Source organism: Oryctolagus cuniculus, chromosome 3 (assembly GCF_964237555.1).
Source record: "Oryctolagus cuniculus chromosome 3, mOryCun1.1, whole genome shotgun sequence".
Lineage (NCBI taxonomy): Eukaryota > Metazoa > Chordata > Mammalia > Lagomorpha > Leporidae > Oryctolagus > Oryctolagus cuniculus.
The window spans coordinates 151,972,248-151,993,866 of record NC_091434.1 but is presented as its reverse complement, the minus strand read 5'-3'; the positions used below and the strand labels follow the sequence as shown (position 1 = coordinate 151,993,866).

Sequence of the window (21,619 nt, the reverse complement as noted above, 5' to 3'; positions counted from 1 at the left end):
CGACCCAGAGCTTTTTAAACACTCTTAGCTTCTCTGTAGTTTCTAGAGTACACTTTCTGATGACAGAGGTTGCTTCCTACTATTCAGTAAAGTCAAACCAGGTTACGAATAGCCTTTGTCTTCCATCACTGCTGGGAGAGCTTTCCCTCCAGCGCTTTGAGTCTGTTTACTAAACACACAGAAAATGAAAGGAATTAATCTTGCTTGGCAAGTGGGGAAAAGGGTGTACGCTGGGGTTCTTGCAAGGTTTGAGCCCATTATGCAGAACTGTCTAACACCCCATGCCTAATATGGTTTTTCAAGACACAGCCCCAGGTCTGTAGCACAGCGCTCCTCCACGTGGGCACACTGGCACTTTGGGCAGCATAAACCTGTTGTTGGTGCGGGATGTGGGGAACTGTACTGTGCACTGTAGTATAATTACCAGCATGCCTGGCCTGCTACCCGAGATGCCAGTGGTGTTCCCCAAATTGTGATAATTAAAAACATCTTAAACATTGTGAAATGTGTCCTGGGAGCAGGAGGCAAAACTGCAGCTGGTTGAGCACCATTGCTCTAGAAAGTCAGAGCATGAAGTGATGAGACAGCCTGCAGTTTGCAAATACCTAGAGCCTCGAGTGCTTGCTTGTTGACTGCAGGTACTTTTGGTTTGCAAGTACTGTGGCCTTGTGGGCTCATTCATTCATTCATCCATCATTTATGAAGCAACTATTGTTTGGGAATGGAATAACTGAAACGAGGAATCGGAAAAGTCAATGTCAGTGAGCCAGCTTTAGGTCACTGAAGAAGGGACGATTGCTCTTTAATAATTCCTTCCTGGACAAAGCCCCAAGTCCTTACTTGCCTCAGAGTTATCCTGCTTACTGTTGGTTTTGTTTGGAACACTCTATCATGTGTTAATTGTGTTATTCATAATATCTTAAACTAAATTTCTTTTCTTTAAAGATTTCTTTTTCAACTCAACTCCGTTTTCACATCTTTGCCTTTTGGGTTCAGCCTACCACACACGTATTTGTGTATATGTGTGGGTGGGTGGAGAGGTATCATTTCTATAACTAGACCATCAGTTATGTGAAAGGCAGCAGGTATTAAATCAGTGTCTGCTGACTAAATGAATGAATTAGTGAACAATGTCATTTGCTAAGCTATATCTCTCTCTTTTTCCTATTTACTAGAGCACTAACCCAATGACATCTCCTGTAGGGAGGAGAATTCTGAATGTGTTATTATCTGTCCCAAGCATTAGTAATTGCATTTATTTATTTATTTATTTATTTGGTAACACAGGTGGCATTTTGGTAAAAGAATGAACAAAAGATGACTAATCATGGGGAAAGTAGATTAATTCAGTTTTTGTTTATCATGAAATTTGGGGGTCAAACATACAGATTTATTTAAGTGGCATTTTGTGTGTTTTTATTTATTTATTTGAGATGGAGAGATAGAGAGAGGCAAAGAGAGAGAGAATACTCCTATCTGCTAGTTCACTCCCCAAATGCCCAAAACAGCTGGGATGTGACCAAGCCAAAGACAGGAGCCGGAACTCAGTCCAGGTCTCCCACATGGGTGGCAGGAACCCAGTTGGTTCAGCCATTATCACTACCCACTGGAGGCATTAGCAGGAGTCTGGAGTTCCAAGCTAAGCTGGGTGTTCAGCACAGATGCTCCGATTCAAGACACAACCATCTTCCCTGCTAGGCTAAAGACTGGCACCAAACTTCAAGATTTTGGCATAGCGTTGTTCAGGGAGCTGATAAGTTCCCTAAGAATGTTGAGGTGGTCTACAATTCAAACAGCATAGTGTTTACCTTCAGAATTATACAGCTGGAGTGTTAAGTGAAGGGATTAAAATCATACAGGGTTCTAAATGCTAAACTTTATATGGGTCACAGAGAAATAAACTCTGCAGCTGGGTAATGGGAAAATGTGACTCAAAGTAAGGCTGTTTCTGCCCTGCAGCTCTTAGTCATCTGATCCTATTGCTCACAGATGGGCTGTTAAATGAGCTTCAGAAATGTGGCCTCAGGAACTAGGAACTAGGTGAATTTGACAACTGCAGTTGCCCAGAAAGTCTGAGCACTTTCTGTTGAGCTAGACCTTTTTAAGAACATTACTCTACCAGAAGTTACAACTACTTGAACTAAGATGAATTAGCTGGTTGCAAAACAAAACAAAACTGAAACAAACCTTGGAACTGATTTTCTGATCCATCCTGGAGCACACACAGCTGAGTTGGAGGCAAGAGCACCACAAGGGATGAGCACAGAGCTCAGAGCTCAGATGCAAGGGGGAAGTGAACTCCAACTCTTGATGTTCTTCAGCACCCAGTGTTTACTTGTGGCATGCTTGCCTTCAGTCTCCAGGAAGCTCAAGATAATTTAATCAAAACCCACATGAATATTAAGGGTAAGGATGCTGATTGATAATCTCTAGGAAGATAATGAAAATATTTGTGGTGGGCTATGTTCACTGTTACAGCCTTGAACTCTGTTAGCAAGATTGCTGGACTCCACAGAATTTTAGAAATGAAAGTGACTTACGATTATCTACTTCTATATCTTGAATGTTAAGGATGAAGAAACTACTCTCCAGAGAGTGACTTTCTAAAGGTCACCTTGAAGGTGTCTGCCCAAAAGAACACTGGGATTCAGATTTACTCCGAGGCTAGTTTCTTCATCCATTCTGAGAGGTGACTGGCACCAGTAAAGCACTTCTCAGGGACTGGGAGTCTCTGCTCTGTGTCAGACACTGAAGTAATGGACAACCCCTGCCTCTCCTGGGGTCCTGTGATGTTCCCTGTGACCACTGGCAGAGCAGGAATTTTGTTGCACCATGAGGAGAAAGCTGGGTGCATGGAGTCAGCTCCATTCCCAATAAGCCTGAGTCATGAGCCCAGTAGGAGAAGGAGGCATGGGAGGACACTGTGGCCTCAAGAATATATAAAAGGAAGAAAAAACAGGGCTGCATGATTACGTAAAAGATAAGAGATTTTTTTCCTATGATCAAAGTGTATCTCAATATAGTTGTTATAGCAGAGTTCCTAAGTATTTTGGTAATAAGAAATTGAGTGTTAAATATTTTATATTCCAATTAAGATAGTAAGAATCCCCAAAATAAGGCCCTGAGAAAGTAATACTTTCCCCACTTTGGCCTTTGTGATCTTGAAAATTTTACTGATATTTAGTTTTATTATTAAGAAATTCTGAGAGTCTAAACCAGACTTAATTCTGGCTGCACATTAGCATCACCTTGGAGCCTAAAAAATGAACAATCGGTGCGCCGGCTGCAGCGTGCCAGCCGCGGCGGCCATTGGAGGCTGAACCAACGGCAAAGGAAGACCTTTCTCTCTGTCTCTCTCTCTCACTGTCCACTCTGCCTGTCAAATAAACAAACAAACAAACAACAGCAACAAAATAGCCAGCAGTCTTGAGTGCTACCATAGACTAATGAAATCAGAATTTCGTGGGTATTTTGAAATGTTCCCCAAATGACTGCAGCCAGGGTTAAAAAAAATCACTGATTTGAACCCACAGAACAGCTACCCTTTGCAGAAGCCATACTTGCTCATGAGTTTATATCACAATGGGGGTTATACAAGCTGCAAAGTTGTGTGAATATGCAATGTGTAGGAGGGAGTGGAGGGGCAGGCTTGTCATAAAGATGATGTTTCATTCTGACCTTTCGGTACATACAATGCATGCATTTTGCAGTGTTCTACTTTCAGATGTTTACCATTTACTTGTATTCTCAATCACTGGTTAAAACAATTAAATATCCACTCCTTTTTTTATCAACAAATCAATCAGGTATCCTGATGGACTAGAGGACAGTGTTCATTTGCCTGCCTTTGTTTAGTTAGGAAGCTGTTTAGAAAGGTTGTTTGGGTTGCGAGTGGGAGGGAAGTTATGGGGGGGGGGGAGCCATTGTAATCCATAAACTGTACTTTGGAAATTTATATTTACTAAATAAAAGTTAAAAAAAGAGAGAAAGGTTGTTTGGCATCAAATTGTAATTGTAGAGGTGGCAGGATCTGAGAAGTTATATAGACAAGTAAGGAATTTCACACACAGCTATGACAGAACAAGCCCTTGTGACACATTCCTGGGATTATCCACCCTTATTATTTGGAAGTTCTTCTCCCACATAACTTAACACTTGTATTTTTTGAAAGCTAAACAAACTAGGCTTCCCCTTTATTTTTTTTTAAATCTTGAAATAGTAATGCTCTGCACAGTGTCTTTTTTGTAAGTCTCCTAATAACCTGACAATAACCAAAGGTCATTGTTATTCTCCTTTGCCTTGCAGTTCTTCTAACAAATTACCTAGACAAAGTCTCACCTGGGGATTTCTCTTTACCACCCCCCCTTCTCATCTCTTGTTCCCTCTTCCCTAGAGCTTCTTCATAATCTCTACCTCCCACTTAATATTGGAACAAGAACCCATTCTTCATAATTCTGACCAGAAGCACAAAGGGCAGAGAATCTAATATGTGCCCTTTCTTTTGAAAAATGTCATTATGCTTCCTGTCAAATATCACTGGGGCAGGCATTTGGCCCAGGGGTTAAGATGCTGGTTAGAATGCCCACATCATAGCTGGCGCTGTGGTGTAGTGGGTTAGGGCCCTGGCCTGAGGTGCCGGCATCCCATGTGCACCGGTTCTAGTCCTGGCTGCTCCACTTCCTACCCAGCTCTCTGCTGTGGCCTGGGAAAACAGAAGATGGCCCAAGTCCTTGGGTCCCGGCACCCATGTGGGAGGCCTGGAAGAGGCTCCTGGCTCCTGGCTTCGGATCGGCGCAACTCCAGCTATTGTGGCCATCTGGGGAGTGAACCAGAGGATGGAAGACCTCTCTCTGTCTCTGTCTCTCTTTGTAACTCTTTCAAATAAATAAAATAAATATTAAAAAAAAAGAATGCCCACATCACACTCAGGAACTCGGGTGTTCCTCAGTTCTATTCTGGGCTCTGGTTCCAGACTGCAGATTCCTGCTAGTGCAGACCCCAGGAAGCGGGGGTGACCACTGAAGTAATTGGGTATCTGCCACCCATGTGTGAGACCAGATGAAGTCCCCAGCTCCATGCTTCAGCCTTGACCCAGCTCTTTGGACAGTAAACAAATGGATAGGAGCTCTTTTTCTGTCTCTCAAATAAACAAATAAATACTATCATTGAATTATTTAAATATTTCATGCTCTGAAAATTTTGGCAGACCTAGTGTGAGTCCCCAGTTGCCCAGGAGGCATGGCCTGTGGATCCACTTGAGGATGTGTTTGTAACAGTGACTCTCAACCAGGAGATCTTGGTCCCTTGAGGGCTGGAGGATTATAAGGGACTTCCACAAGTTCAAGTTCATCATTGGTTTTCTCTATTCGAAGCTCCCACATCAATGACAATCTTCTGGCATTTTCTTATTTTTGTGTGTGTTTATATCTTTTCTTCCCACTTCATATCTGTTCTATTTCAAGTCCTTTGACATTATCTCACATTGTCTTGGTCTTTATCTTATTTTTATGAGCTATTTGTAATTTGTCAAAATCACCTTGATGGTATTTTTATCACAAATGTTAATAAAGGTGTTGCAATTGGTGTCATTTGTAGGGTGAAAGTCCTCTTAACTTAGACTCTGCAGTCTCTGATAAAACTTTGAATGCACTAGGCCTGGTGGGGTGTTAGGAAGTGTTTCTGGGAAAGAGGTGACATTCATTTCACTTGGCACAGACATCACCAGGGAAATGCATGATTCTGACCCCTTCTAGATACATTTGAGTGTTTTGCTGTTTTTCTCTTTGTTTCTCCCCTGAGAAGAGATCTGAGACTCATGAGAAACCATTCAGAGGTAAAAAGAAACTTCTATGCTGTTGGAATAATGGATTGACAGTCACCACCTCTCAGTGAGTCGAATCTCTGAGCTCTGTGTACCTAGGGTCCAGAAGTAGCAAAGCAAAGAGAAGGAAGAAGAGGCCTGGGTTTCCTAGTGCTCTTGCCTCCTCCAAGCATGCAGTGGATTTTTCTCAAGGCTGTCACTTGGTCTAGTCATTCCTCTGAATCACTGCGTTGGATCAGTGAGGAGTTTGGTAGGTGGGCTCTCCTGTGGCCTGAGATCCAACCCTGCCTTGGCATTCTGTACCTCACATGCCCTGCCTGTCAGACACTTGGGAGACCAGCTTTATCCTCCAGGGGCCCCGAGATCATCCAGTTGCCATCGCCTGCTTATAGGAAGGCTCAAGAGAGATGCATTTGTGTTGTCCTAGAATTGGAGATTTAAATAGTTCTTTATAATAATGAATATCTTAAATATATATGCATATCAGAACATAATTTTGTTTATACCTTAGGAAATAGAGAAAATGTTTCTGACTTTTTAATTTTTTGGATTTTTTTAATCTTTTAGAAGGTTTTCAAAGTGGCCAATATAGAGAAGAGGGGAAAAGGAAACCAGTCTTTCATAATCCTGCTGTGTTTTTGCATTCACAGAAGACATTAAACTACTTAAAGAATTCCAAGGGTGGGCGTTTGGTACAGTGGGTAAGATGCCACTTGGGACATCAGCATCCTATATGGGAGTGCCTGGGTTTGAGACCCAGCTCTACTTATGATCCCAGCTTCCTGCCAGTATGTACCTAATATGCAAATGATGGCTCAAGTACCTGGGTACCGACATGGGAGACTCAGATGGAGTTTGGACTCCTGGCTTGCAAGGTTCTGGCTTGCAGGCATTTGGTGAATGAACCAGGAGATGGAAGATCATTCTGTCTCTCTGCCTTCCAATTAAAAATGGTAATTAAAAAAAAAAGATTTCCAGAGTGTCAATTCACTTTGGCATCCATTTCTTAATGGCTGACTCAGGGTGGAGACCTGGGATGGGCACTAGGCAGACAATAAAGTTAGGGGCCACGGTCTTGCTCTGAGGGACTCAGGCACAGAGCGAGAAGTCGAGGTGGAGAGCAGGAGGGAACAGTGAGGGGCAGTGAAGCAGAACAGCTGGAAGGCTGGGACCAATGCTGCAACATTGATTAAAAAAAAAAAAAAAGGTAGAGGACCGAAGAGAAGACATAGTTGATTCTGACGGAGAAGATTCAGGAGGCAAGCTCTGGCAGATGGCTGAGCTCTGCTGGACAGGACACAGGACATCTTTGCGCTTCCCAGAATGCTCCATAGTGACTGAATGGCATGTCTGGGGGAGCACATTCTAATGAGAAGGACTCTCAACCTCACACTACCACACTATTATAGCTGAGACATGGAAGGACTTCCCCAAAAGAGTTTGGTAAATTTTTGATTATTAATTATTTCAGACAATCTTGTTTTCTTTTTCAGAATTTTTCATTTGTTTTATTTATTTATTTATTTTAAAGGCAGAGAGAGGGGAGGAGAGAGGAAGGGGGAGAGAGAGAGAGAGAGAGAAGCAGGGAGTGAGGGATGGAGGGAGGGAGAAGAGAGAGGAGAGGGAAAAGGAATGAGAGATAATAAAAGGTCTTCCATCTGCAGGTTCACTCTCCGAATACCTGCAACAGCTGGTGCTGGGCCAGGCTGAAGCCAGAGCCTAGAACGCATTTAATGTCTCCCATGTGGGTGTCTCAGACCCAACCACTTTAGCCATAACCTGCTGCCTCCCAGGGCATGCATTAGCAGGAAGATGGATTGGAAGCAAAGCAGGGACTCTAACATGGGAAGTGGACATTGTGTCCCAAGCAGCAACTCAATGCCTGCATCATTTCCCTAACTGACTCTTGAGAAAGAAGCCAGGATGAAAATCTGTTGACCTGACTGAAGTAGTGAAAAACCTAATGCACACAATTTCATTTCCTTGATACATTTTGGTGTACCCATTTCCAGCCATATATTCATGCTAATAATATAGGAAAGGCAACCATGAAACATGTTCTGGAACATTTTAATTGTTCTTTGAAGAGATGAATAGTGCCTTGTAAAATGAACTATTAAGCCTGTTCCTTGCTTCTGGCATTTGTTTCTGAGAACAAATATATAATGCCTAGGGAGGAAGTCTCTGAGAAATCACCTGCAGGGTCCGATAGGCATTTCTCCACCAGCATGAGACTCAGGTTTTTCTGGATTGTTTTCCTGTTTTTACAATGTATGGTGTGGTGGCACGCATGTCTGTAGAAATTGAACAGGCAACTGGGAGAACCTTAAAAAAGCTATTTCGTGCCTGCCAGGACCTGCTTCCTTCCCTCATACTTGCCCCTTCCCGCACATCTGGGCAGGATCAGCCCCACCCCAGGTACTCTGGCAAACCTCGGTGATGGGGGTGCTTGCAAGGCTCAGATGAGTCAACTCCAGCCAGCACTGACGCTTGTCTGGTTCTAATCACTGAGACCCCACCCCCACTGTATACCCATTTCTGGTCTTTGGGACTTGGTCCTCCCTGCTCTGCTGGAAACCTGCCCAGCCTACACATTCCTTGAGGTCTGGAAATTGGCACTGGTCTCACCACTGGTCGTTATCCTCTTTCCTGCACCCACTTGCAGGATCTAGAGTCTGACACTAGAACCACAGGACCTGTCTGTCACTCTGGCACAGGACATGTCTGGAATCCCTCTCATTCTTGGCTGCCCATCCAGGGTGAGAGCACCGCCATTTCTCTCTGCTCTCTCTTTTTGGATCACCACCTATTACATATTGAGTGGAATGGAAACATGTTGGTTGAGAGCCTGGGCTTAGGAGATTCACTGCTGGGTTCAAACCCTCACTCTATTCCTTCCTACTTTGGTAATGATGAGCAACTGGCTAATCCTGAGTTTTCTTGTCTCCAAAGTGACTATAATGGTGATAATGCTAATAGTATCTACCTCATAGAGCCACTGGAGGAGTAAGTATAATAATCTGTGCCATCATGCCACCCTATAGGAAGTAGCCCATCTCCTACCTGCACCCCCCTGGTTTGTACCAGTGCATGAACCTTAGCCCTTTAAGGGACATATCCCACCAGGTAGGTCACTTTCTGGCCTAAACACCCTTCGGTGGGACACTGCTGCCTTCAAAGAGCCAAACGCCTGGGCTAGGGACAGAAGGCCCTGCTGATTGGGCTCCTGTATGTATCCCTGGCTCTGGCCACACTGACCTGCTGCTGGTGCTAGGAATGTGTCAGTCACCCGCAAGTCTCTGCTGGGCCCTTTTTCTGGTGAACATGTGCTCAGCTTTGGAGACTGCTAAGAACCCTCTGCTATGGGCCTGACAGTGGCCCATCCCTTAGTAACATGACCTCACTCCGACTTGTTTATATACAGGTTTGGCCACTGAACTCCAAATTCCTTAGGGGCAAGGGCTGTAACTCAACTGCACAGTTAATGTCGGAGTCTGATTGAGTCATCAGACAGGGCAGCGCTGTGCAAAGAGATGTGGGATCCTGCAGGGGTATGTGTCCAGCCCAGTCCACTACAGAGTGTGGGTGGCAAGATGGGGAGAAGGGCCCGGCCGGCGCCGCAGCTCACTAGGCTAATCCTCCGCCTTGCTGCGCCGGCACACCGGGTTCTAGTCCCGGTTGGGGCGCCAGATTCTGTCCCTGTTGCCCCTCTTCCAGGCCAGCTCTCTGCTGTGGCCAGGGAGTGCAGTGGAGGATGGCCCAAGTACTTGGGCCTGCATCCCATGGGAGACCAACGGCAAAAGGAAGACCTCTCTCTCTGTCTCTCTCTCTCTCACTGTCCACTCTGCCTGTCAAAAAAAAAAAAAAAAAAAAAAAAAAAAAGGGCCCTCATGGCACTTTCTCTTTATTTGACTTCTCCTCCCAATCTCCTACTTTCTCACTATGTGGACTCCATGTATTTTCTTTGTTACTTGTAAATGGGAAAATGTGTCTGATAGCTGTGACTTTGTGAGATCACCCATCGCAATCTGCAGACACAATTTACCATTTTACATAGAATCTATCAATGTTGGTTTATATTGTAATATCCTAGCTGGGCTCAGGGAAGGTTTATATGTTGAACACACCTTTAAAAAATTTACTTTTAAATTGTTAAGGGAGATAGAGTATGAAGTACATGCATTACACCATCAAGGCTTATTTAGGCCTCAAAATTAGAAATGCCTACTCCTAGTCAACGAAACAGCTAACAATGGCTAAGGGGAAACTCAGTTGTATATTTAGGAAGGTGCACTTCCCCCACCATGAAATAATGGCCAACAAGAGACATCTTTTCAAAGCTCAATAAAGGAAACAAGATGTATTTTATATCTGAAACATCAACAGAGTTCCCATGAGAGGCAGGAAGTATGTATTCTGTGCAGGTGTCAGTCTGTTCTACCAGCTAATTCCCTGGGTAGTTACACAGTACATGGATCATGCAGATTTCCTTTAAGATAAAATGAAAAACACTTCCCCCACCCTAAACAATGGTTCATTTGAGAGCGTGCTGTTTTATGTTTCCTGGACTAACTGAAAAATACTTAAACTATTTTAAACATTTTAATCTTTGATTGACAAAATATGTGATAGAAGGATGTCAATTTTATGAACTCTGTGTTTCAAAGGAAGAAACTAAGGGCAGAGAGTAGAGATTGGAGCTTAGGAGCTTCTCATCCAAGTTACAGTGCAGCCTAATGCCAGATACAAGTCCCACTCAGCCTGTTTTCTAGCAAGATTTGCAAAATTCCCATATTCCATGCATGGCATGCTCTGTTCCCCTCCATTCTCTGATTTCGCCCCTCTCCTGCCCTTCATCAAAGCGAGCCAAACGACAGTGCAGCTTGATCCTATCAGATAATAGTGAGTGTGGACTTCTAGTACCTTTCAAGTACAGGAATCAGCAATAGGTCATGGCCAATACATTTGTGACCATTACATTTCTTCTTCTAAACTGGGACACCCCTGAGCAAGAGGGGCCTTGTTAACAGTTCCTTGAGGCTGACTAGTGCAAGCTGGTGTGGGTCAACCTAGAACATACGGTTGCCTCATTCCTAGGTCACTCAAAGGCTCAAAGCTTATAGTTCTTGGCTCTAAGCCCAAGAGGCCTCAAGGAATGCAGAACCATAGAGCAAAGCTTTTCAGAGCCCTCCATGGTGTTTCAGAACTCTCTGGCTGGGTTTAAAATAGCCTCACCCTCAAGTATTCTTCTAGTAGAGAAACATCTAGAATTCTACCTGTGACCCAACTGTTTTCTTAGGGTGGAGTCAGCCAGGGTATATATCATCAAACTAACTTTGGATACAGTCATTTATAATTATGACTTCAGAGAATAATCATTTTAAGAGTGATTATTGTGGGGGGAAGGTAGCATTATGACATAACAGGTAAAGTTGCTATGTGCAATGTCAGCGTCATATATAATTGCAGGTTCATGTCCTAGCTGCTCTACTTCTGATCCAGCTCCCTGCTAATGGCATGCGAAAATCAGCAGAATATGGCCCAAGTACTTAGGCCCTTGTCACCAACATGGGAGACCCAGATGAAGCTCCTGACTCCTGGCTTCAGCCTGGCCCAGCGCTGGCCATTGTGACCATTTGGGGGGTAAACCAGCATATGGAAGATCTGTCTTACTCTATCTCTCTCTGTCTCCCTGTAAATCTGCCTTTCAAATAAGAAAATACATAAATCTTTTTTAAAAAGTTTAAATTTTTTTAAGATTTATTTTTTTTTTTTATTTGACAGGCAGAATTACAGAGAGGGAGAATAGTCCATCTGCTGGTTCACTCCCCAAATGGCCATAATGGCTGGAGCTGAGCCGATCTGAAGCCAGGAGCCAGGAATTTCTTCTGGGTCTCCCACATTGGTGCAGGGGCCCAAGGACTTGGGCCATCTTCTGCTGCTTTCCCAGATGTATTAGCAGGGACTTGGATCGGAAGTGGAGCAGCTGGGACATGTACTGGCACCCCATTGGGATGCCAGTGCTGCAGCTGGTGGCTTTATCTGCTATGCCACAGCACCAGCCCCAAAAGTTTAAAATTTTTAAGATTTAATAATTTTTAGGGGCTGACACTGTGGCAAAGCAGGTTAATGCCCTGGCCTGAAGCATTGGCATCTCATATGGGCACTGGTTTGAGACCTGCCTGCTCCATTTCCGATCTAGCTCTCTGCTATGGCCTGGGAAAGCAGAAGATGGCCCAAGTCCTTGGGCCTCTGCACCCATGTGGGAGACCCGGAAGAAGTTCCTGGGTCCTGGCTTCAGATAAGCCCAGCTCCGGCTGTTGTGGCCATCTGGGAAGTGAACCATCAGATGGAAGACCTCTCTCTCTCTCTCTCTCTGCCTCTCCTCTCTCTCTGTACCTCTGACTTTCAAATAAATAAATAAATCTTTAAAAAAATTAACAATTTTTAACATTTTGCCATCTCCACTTCATATGTAGACATTATATGCATACACAGACATACTAATTTTTCTTGACAATATGGATATAAATATTACAAAATGTGGGATTCATGACAATGAACATAAAGTGGGGAAAGAAGAGTATATTGTCATGTATGAGATGTAATTCAATAAAGCAATATTTATAATTAAATACCAAATAATATGACATGCACACAATTTTTATAATCTATATTAATTTCCACAAATAAGAGAACACCAGTGATATCTGTCTTTCTGGCTCTGGCTTATTTTAGTTAGTTTAATGAATATGAGCTGCTTTTCGCAACACAGAGATAATGATGTAAAATTTAAACATACAGTTGCATTTGGTAAAGGAATTCCAGAAAAAAAAATTTTTGAGAAGCAAACTGCATGAAGAAAGGCCAGGAGATGTTTTTAAATTCTGTGTGGATGGCCGGTGCTGTGGCATAGTGGCTAAAGCCACCACCTGCAGTACCAGCATCCCATATGGGAACCCGTTTGTGTCCCGATTGCTCCACTTCCGATCCAGTGCTCTGCTGTAGCCTTCGAAGGTAATAAAAGATGTCCCAATTCCTTGGGCCTCTGCACCCATGTGGAAGACCTGGAAGAAGCTCCTGTCTCCTGGCTTCAGATCTACACAGCTCTGACCATTGTGACCATCTTGGGAGTGAACCAGCAGATGGAAGACTCTGCCTCTGCCTTTCTGTAACTCTGCCTTTCAAATTAATAAATGAATCTTTAAAAAAAGGTTTAAATTCTATGTGGACAGCATTCATATTTATTTTGTTCTATATTGTTGCCCCTAGTATATGATAGATTGCAGAAATTATATATTAAAAGATAAATTTTTGAGAAGGGTAAACACTATTTTATGAGAATGACTCTGGTTTGTTTCTTCATACTTAGATTATGGTATAGAAACACCAAATAGCTTTCCTAATCTATGTTTAGGAATGGTGTTGATTAACTTTTATTAGCAAAACTATTTTGCATCCTGTTGATAAGCCTAATTCTCTCTATTTATAAGCCTAATTCTAAGGAAGAGAAATCTTTTGATTTCTCCCCTCTTCATTCCAATGGGACTTAAATGCTTTTTAGTTGATTAAACCACTGCCTGCAATGCCAGCATCCCATATGGATCCCAGCTGCTCCACTTTCCATCCAGCCCCCTGATAATGTGCCTGGGAAAGCAGCAGAGGATAGCCTAAGTGCTTGGGCCCCTGCACATACGTGGGAGACTGGAAGAAAGTCCTGGCTCCTGGTTTTAGTCTAGCCCAGCTCTGACCACTGAGGAGTGAACCATGGATTGGAAGACAAGACTTTCTCTCTCTCTCCCTTCCCCCGCTTTGTCCCCTCTTTCCTTCTCTCTCTGTAATACTGCCTTTCAAATAAAGAAATCTTAAAAATAAAAACAATTGTGTATCTGTGCATATATAAAAATCATTACTTTCAAGTTTCAAAGAAGAATGTTATAAATGTTGCAAAACTATCTTTCCTTATCTTGGCACAATACTGTTTCCATTATATTGGTGTGTCTAAGCACCTATATGTTAGGCATACTTTTAGGTGCTGAAAGCTTCTTTTTTATTGATTTATTTTATGAGAGAGAGAGAGAGAGAGAGAGAGAGAGATATCTGATGGTTCACTCCCCAAATGACCGCAACAGTTGGAATGGATTTGGCCAGGCTGAAACCAGGAGCCAGGAACTCCATCTGGGTCTTCCATATAGGTGGCAGAAACTCAAGTATTTGAGCCATCACTCATCGGTTTTCATTTACATTAGCAGGGAGCTGGATTGAAAATGGAGTAGCTGATATGGGATGCAGGCAGCAGCTTAATCCACTACATGACAATGTCAGCCCTTATGGTTCTTTTCTAGAAATTTAGTTTGTAAATCCTTTAGAGCCATAGAGTATAGTAAAGATGATATGTGTGTGTATGTGTATGCATATAATTCTCTCTCTGTAGAGAGAGAGGGCTGGGGGAAAACTCTAGCTTGTATGTCTTGGCAAAAACCATCTCTGTATGAAGGCAGCAGCCCTGTCCCTTCCCCACTGCAAACACAGCCAGGAAGATCATACCCCACAGGTCAGGGCATCCAGCCCCGTGTTTTAAGGTCCAGCTCTCTCTGGGCACTCCATCATAGAGAACTTAAGTTTAAAAGTAGGGCAAGCTAAAAAGCAGCTTCATTTGGAATACGAAAGTGTCTGTTAGACTGGAGTGGGCAGGATGTATAAGCAGGTGATTTTTGAAACGACTGGACTCTGCAGATGCTGCTCACTATTGCAGCTGTTTGTACTTTACATCCCTTCAAAGTGTAGCCAACGCTGATATTAGCGGAAAGAACATCCCCCATCAGGAGCCTGTTCAAGGATATTGTTTGTCTTGTCTGAAGTGCTAATAAATAATATGAAATTTTATTCAGTGTTAACCAAAGTTTAGCTAATTCTTCAGTGTTTTCTGACACAGCTCAGAGATGGAGAGAGAAAAATATTTCTTTTAATAAGCATTTAAAATATATATCATTATTGGCTGAACTTAAAAATATTTCAGATGCTTAGTAATTAATAATACCAACCCTCACCCACATTCTGCTATTGGTCTTTACTCAGTAATGTGAAAACAATTTCTCACCAAAGATGACCATGATGCTGTTTTATAAACGGTGGCTTTTGAATTCCATGCATGATTTCATTTATGGCAGAGTATCAATCTCTGTCTTGGAAAGCTATCTACTGAACAAACAAACAAGCAAAACTAACACCAATTCCAACAGAACACAATATTAACACAGTGCTTAGAGACAGTCTGATCTTTTATATATCGTGCTTTGATTATATGTATATTAAATAAACAGAATTTGATGAATGACTATGCCACTGATAATAATCACCAATTATTCTAGCATGCTTTCTAGTCGAAAGGGATCACAGAGGACCAAGGCCGTTAGGAAACCAAAACTGTTCAGAGCACCACGTGCAGGACTTTTCTTGACTGCTACAGACAATTTTGTGTTTGTTCATATTTAAGAATCAATGCATTCAAGTTTCAGAAAAACAAGTTTCAAAAGCGTATTTTTATTTTCCAACAAAGACCTCCCAGATGTCCTGATTCGTCTCGGTGATAATCTAGAAATCAAAATATCTGTTCTGGGGAGAGCAACTATGAAAACATGGATAATATTTTAAACTTTGTTAGCCCATTTTAATGTCTCTTATTTAAAAAACACAAATTGGAAGCCAGCCTGATAATCATTATGTTCCCTTCCAAGTCTGCAGTTCTAGCACCTTGTGTCTCTAAGGTTCTACCCCCAATGCCACTAGACACTGCCTTCATTTCATCCATGACAAATTACATGTAACTCTGTTCTGCTCATGCAGTCTGGGCTACCTCTTGTCACATGCTGTACAGAGGCACCTCCCAAAGAGTCTAGCTCCATCACACTTGGCCCATGCTTGAAGACTTTCACGGTTTCCCACTGCTGATGTGACAGAGTCAAACTTATCAAGCGTACTATGTTCAGGACTCCGCCTTTTGGATATGATCAATCTTTTCATCTTGGATCTCCTACAGCTCTTGCCACTTGACCTCCCCAAGTCCAACCCAAATGGGCTACCAAGTTTCTTGTGGGGGGCATTTCCAGCTTCCTGCCTTGTGCATTTAGAACTTCCTCCTGTGCTGCTCTCAGTAATTTGCATCCACCTGTCCTCTATGACCCCTCAGGTTGATCCCCCCTTCATGCTCTCTCCTCTTTCTCTGCATCTCATTGCCCTGTCCAAAATAGTTTCCTTAACAGCAACACCATTCATTAAAAGCTTTCTGCTATGCAATATTCAATATTATTTAACTTTTACTTATTGTAATATATTTGGTCTGCTTCCAAAATGATGCTGTGAGGGCTTACAGTAGAGACCATGTAAAACAGTATACCAAAGGAAATGAAAACACTCAACTCTGTGTGGGAGAGAGCAAGTCATATGGGTTAAAAAAGCTTGAAATCCAACTATGTGTTTCCTGGAAGTCTAGGCAAAACACACACAAAATTTAGTTTCATATTTTTAGGTTTTTATTTATTTTTATTTTATTTTTAAAAATTTTAAAAGGCCCATTATTTACTATTTGGCAGAGATTTACTGTTGTAGTTGTGTATGTGTGCGTGTATTTGTGTGTTTTCTAAATTAGGAATTACAGAGCAAAGCATCTAGTCTATCAAACTGTAGCAGTTAAATGAATAAGCTGAGTGATGGCTGATGTGATATTAGAATCACACATTGAAGCCATTGTCTTAATCTAGGATACCCAAATAAATACACAATAAACTTGGGTGAAAATGTGATTTTAAGAAGACATGGAAATCTCAGACAGAAAGTGGAGGGTCTGAGGTTGCAACTACTTTAATTAAAGGGAATTTGAGAAAGCATCTGTAATCCATGGGCTATCTATGTAGATACCACAAAATATGGAACAGCAAACTTTCCTTAAGATAAGAAATGAATCTTATTGGAAGTAATTTGTACACTTTCATGTATCTCCTTTTCACTCGTGGGACAGGTGTTAACACTCCACCTTCCTGATATGTCAGTTCACACACACAGCTTCTGAGTGTCCTTTCCCTTCCTACTAAGCTGTTTTATGGACTGGAAGGATTTGGTGTGGATGCACTATCTTATTCGACATTTATTCTGAACTTGGTATGGGGACATTTTAATGCAGGGAATACTCTGGTCCAGCACTGTCCAACAGACACCTCTATGATGATGGGAAAGTTCTGCAGAGATAGAGAAATGTTCTTTACCTGTTCCACCTGTTGCACATGTGAAACACTGGACATGTGCCCACTGTCACTGAGGAACTGATTTTCAATTTCACTTCATGTGAATTACTTGAACTTTAAATTGAAACAGCCACAAGTGCCCAGGGGCCCCCGTAGCAGCCTGAGCACCTTTTACAGGGCTGCTTACTTTCAGAAAAGGTCTTTCCTTACTCTATTGAATCCTTTTGATAGGAGATTCCCAGGGCCACTGTTTGTCTCACACCCTGTGGAGTTCTAAACGAACCTGCACTGACAGTACATCTTTGGGCGTCAGCATTGCTTTAAGGGGTCCATGTTGTCAAAAGTAAAATTTAAAGAAATTTATTATTTACTGTCACGAAGAGGATCACTCCTATTTCTGTCATTATGCTTGTGCTTGGATGCCAAGATAAAAATGTATAAAATAGGAGTCTCCAAAAGTGTGTAGGAAGGCATCCTTTCACTGACCCTACTAGTGCGCAGGTGTGCAGGGGTTCTGTGGGCAGAATTTGCATTCATAACCTTGGACATTTTCTCATGTCTTCTGTAGGCAGGGCTCTGAGCAAGTGGACCTGCCAAGTTCTCCTTGAGGTGGATTTTTCTGTTTGACTGTCTTGTTTGGCTCACAATTCCACAAGCAAGTGGGCAGTGTTGGGTGTCTAGGCCAGCAGGAGCTTGCTGTAGCTTTTTTGTTTTAATTTCTTTAATTTGAGGATCCCCATACTTGCTCTTTGACACACTATTTTGTAAACTTCCATTTCCTGCAAGCTGGCTATGCCTTTTTTCCATCTTTTCCCAGTGGGGCCTTTCTTTCCCAACTGAGTCATGCTGTGTGTGTAGACCCACATCCACACTGCTGGCTTCTCTGACTCACAGCAGGAGGTTCACTTGCTCCTCCAGGGAATCCCACTCACAGGGCACTGGAACACCAGGAAGGCTCTGCCCAAGCCAGCCCCTTCTGAAATCTGCCTCTTTTCCTGGCAACTTTCCTTCTTGTGCAAAGCAACATGGGAAGGGAGAAAAAAAAAGGCAAAAATGTCCTTCTCCCTTGAAGGTAATGTTTGCAGTCAATATTTTTTAGCAATTCTAAGTTCCAGCTTATAAACTACTTTGGGTGCTGTTGTTGCTTTTAACTATTCCATAATCTGGCTGATTGAAAAAAACCACCAATGCTCCAATTTTCCTTTTCTCTCCACCAGCAAGCCAGGAGAGTCCATTCTGACAGATTTTCCTTGCAGGGACAGATGAAACCGACCCCCCTTTTGAAATGTATTATTCAGGAACGTTAACAGTCCTTGCATCATAGCTCCTCCTGTCCACAGTCAGGAAGCCAGGTGGGTGGGAACTGCTCACCTGCCTGGGGTCTTGCAGAACTGGGTCTTCACACACTCATTCTGGGAGCTGGGAGTCTCCTTGGCCTTCCCCAATCCTCAAGGAGAACCCCCTGCCAAGGATGGCTCAAGCCCATGATTTCCCAACCCAGATGGCTTCAGATAATAAATTCCTCCAACTAAATTTACCAAAAGGGTCAAAGTTGAATAACATAATAATAATTAAAAAAAAAACTGACAGAGTCAGACTTAAATGTATGCAATGATCCAGTTGGTCCATCTGCTTTTAATCTCACCAAGCACATCCTGAAAGTAGAACAAGGATATCCAACCTGGCGTAGGGAGACATTACAGAAGCAGCTTGCTACACCAACCAGAGGAGTGTAGAAGGGAAATCAAGAGGGGACACATTATTTTTGGCTTTGTAAATCTGCTCAGTTTCCTGGTTGTATCCTGCGTCCTCAGCATTTGCACTGATTTAATTATTTTAAGGAAAACCACTTCTGATGATTTTAGCCAGGGAAACATAACGGTTCTGTGTTCTGACTCACCCTGGCACAAGACCCACCTCAATTATCTGACTGCCTTAATTCCCTGTATAACGGGACCTGTCACTGGACCTTCAGCCTGAGAGTGGAACACAAGCCTCCCAAGGAGTGCCGGCTGGTCTCTTGCTGAGGAGGTTCATTTGCCAGGCTGCAAAGTACAAACTCCTACAGAACTCGCGTTAGCTAAAGTGCAGCTGAACCCACCAGCAGCAGGGGAGAAGGGCGAGGTGACATTTCTGGCCACAGCAGGAGCCCAGGCACATGGAGCCCCCGGGACACCGTGCGTGGCGTCGCAGTCCCTGGAGGGTGCCCAGCGCCTGGCCCGAGGGGTGCTGTGTGGCTGCGACGGCGACGGCGCCCCCTCCCGCGACGGCCCTGGCTCACCCGGCGCCTCAGCCTACCTTGACCACGTCGTCGTTGAGATGCTTGGGGTCGCGGTTGACCAGGTCGATTTCCTTGGTGTGCGCGTCGTACACTTGCTTCTCGTTCACCTCGTCGGCCATGGCCTTGTTGTTGGGCTTGTAGATGTTGCCCTGTTCCCGGATGGGAACAGTGTAGAGATGTCCCTGGGGAGGGTGACAACCGCAGTGGGAAGAATAATTCAAAAAGGAAAGCAAGCGGTCAGAAGAAGGCAGCCTAGCGACCAGGGGCACTTGGAGTTCGAAATCCAACTGACCTCGTCGACAGCGGCCGCTCAGCGCACAGAAAACTCCTGCGCGCCGCCAGCTTTTTAAGAGGATCGCGGAGACGACACCACACCCCTCGGTACCAGGCAGGGAGCGCCGGCCTCCCCCGCCCGCCGCCAGGGGTCAGGGCAAACCCCGCGGCGCGGCCAGCCCGGGCCCCCGCCCCGCGCACGCCTGGCCCGCGTCGCCCCGCGGGGACCACTGCGGGGAGGGGGCCGATCTAAGGCTGCGCTCCGGCCCCTATACCCAGAGGCCTGCACCTGCTCCGTTTCTCCGCCCCGGACCCCTGTCACCTCCCGGCCCCATAACCCCTTCCTGCTTAATCCTGAAGATACGGCGGGAACCTCCAGAGCCACGGAACGTCCCCGTTTTTTTGCTGCTGCTCCGCGTCCCTCTCGCACCTGCCCGCGTCCCCTGCACCCCTTTCCTTGGCGTTCGCTTGTCCCTCCTCGGATCCCCCCGACCTGCGTGGGGAGGTGGTTGTCACAAGCTCCCACGCCCCCCCCCCCCACCTCTGGTCCGCACCAAGTGCCAGATCCCCCTGGAAGTAGTTGTCACCTGCACCACCGCCCGGACCCACCACCCTCAGGTCGTTCCCAGGCTGCCGGCGGGTGGCGGAGCAACCGCTGCGTTTGGGAAAACCGGGTGTCCGCACCCAGCGCGGGTGGTGGTTGGGGTTAGGAGGAGGCCCACCCCTCGCGGAGCACCCCCGACAGGCGCCGAGAGGCGGCAAGGGTCCTTGAGACGGCCCAAGAACTTTGGAGAGAGCAAACACACGCGCGCCGCCGCGGGGCAGCTGCGCCAGGCTCCTGGCGGGGACTCGCGGGGACTGTCCCCAGGACTGCGGATAAAGGACGCCCGCCCCCACCCCAGCCTCCAGCGCTTCAGCTCCGTGGAGGGTCTCGCAACAAGGGCGCACGCATGTAGAATACGTGCCCCTAAGGGGCAAACCAAACTTGAGGATTGCGACCCTTGTCCCCCCCCCCCCCATCCCACCCTCTATCTCCCGGGCTCCTCTGGCCTCCTCCCCAGCAGGAACCTAGAAAACATTCCTGGCTTCTCTTCACCTCCCCGCCCAGGCCCATTCCTCCAAGGTGCCAACGCGACAGGAGTGCTCCCAAGTGGAGACGGGGCCGGGACAAGGAGGAAAGCAGCCGGAATATTTGTGGAGTGGGAGCGGGTAGGGGCAGGCACTCCCCGCGCGCCCCGGGCGGCGCGTCCCCACCATAGCCTACCTCGGAGTCTACGTATTTGCCCCCAGACATGCTGGCGCGTGGCTGCACGGAGCCTCTGAGGAGGTTTCCCCGGGCTGTGATTTAAGAGAACTGAGGAAGGAAGATCTTGTATTGTACCGGGGGAGGAAAAAAAAAAAAAAAGGCGCTGGCGGGGGGGCGGGCGGTGGCTGGGAGGGAGCCTCCTGGCCGCGCGCCAGGGGCTTGTTGGGCGCGCAGTTGGCCGGGACGTGCGCGGCGCCGGGTCCAGGCACATCCCCGAGGTTCAGGCAGCGGCGGGCGGGGAGTGCCAGGGGGAACCGAGGGCGAGCGCGCCAGCCTTGCCCCCGGGCTCCGCTGCTTGGGCAGAGACCTGCCACCTAGGGCCACGTTTGCCCAGCCCGATGCACCCGCCAGAGGCGTCCTGGGAAGAGCGCGTGTTTTTGCTGTGCATCACCCGGCAGGGGTGGAGCGAGCCCAGGAGCAGGCAGGGACAGATGCCCGGTATGGGCAACCCAGGCGTCAGAAAGATGTCTGCGCGGTCGCAAGTCCAGTTTGCCCCCACTGCTCACGTTCGACCACGGCCTCGGAAGCCCGGAGTCGCGGAAGAACGGATGAAAACCGGCTCCGGTTTAGGGACTTTTCACATTCAGACGCAAGGAGAGACTGCGCGGTGCCTGCCTGTGTGTGGCATACTTTTGGTGACATCTTGTCAGTGTGGATGGAAACTCGGAGAAGCAGGCGCGCAGAAGTGCACGTTTCCC

General features: G+C 45.5%; 1 protein-coding gene across 3 annotated transcripts in view; it reads right to left on the bottom strand.

Moving 5' to 3' along the window:
* The window catches only part of CAV1 (caveolin 1), a 47,506-nt gene extending 26,302 nt beyond the window's left edge, over positions 1–21,204 (bottom strand). The window contains 2 exon segments of one of the 3 annotated variants that reach the window (NM_001111072.1): positions 19,360–19,524; positions 20,880–21,204. In NM_001111072.1, the coding sequence (NP_001104542.1) occupies positions 19,360–19,524; positions 20,880–20,909 (195 nt within the window). In that variant the 5' untranslated portion in view covers positions 20,910–21,204. 3 annotated transcript variants of the gene reach the window in all.
* Positions 21,205–21,619: the final 415 nt, after the last annotated feature.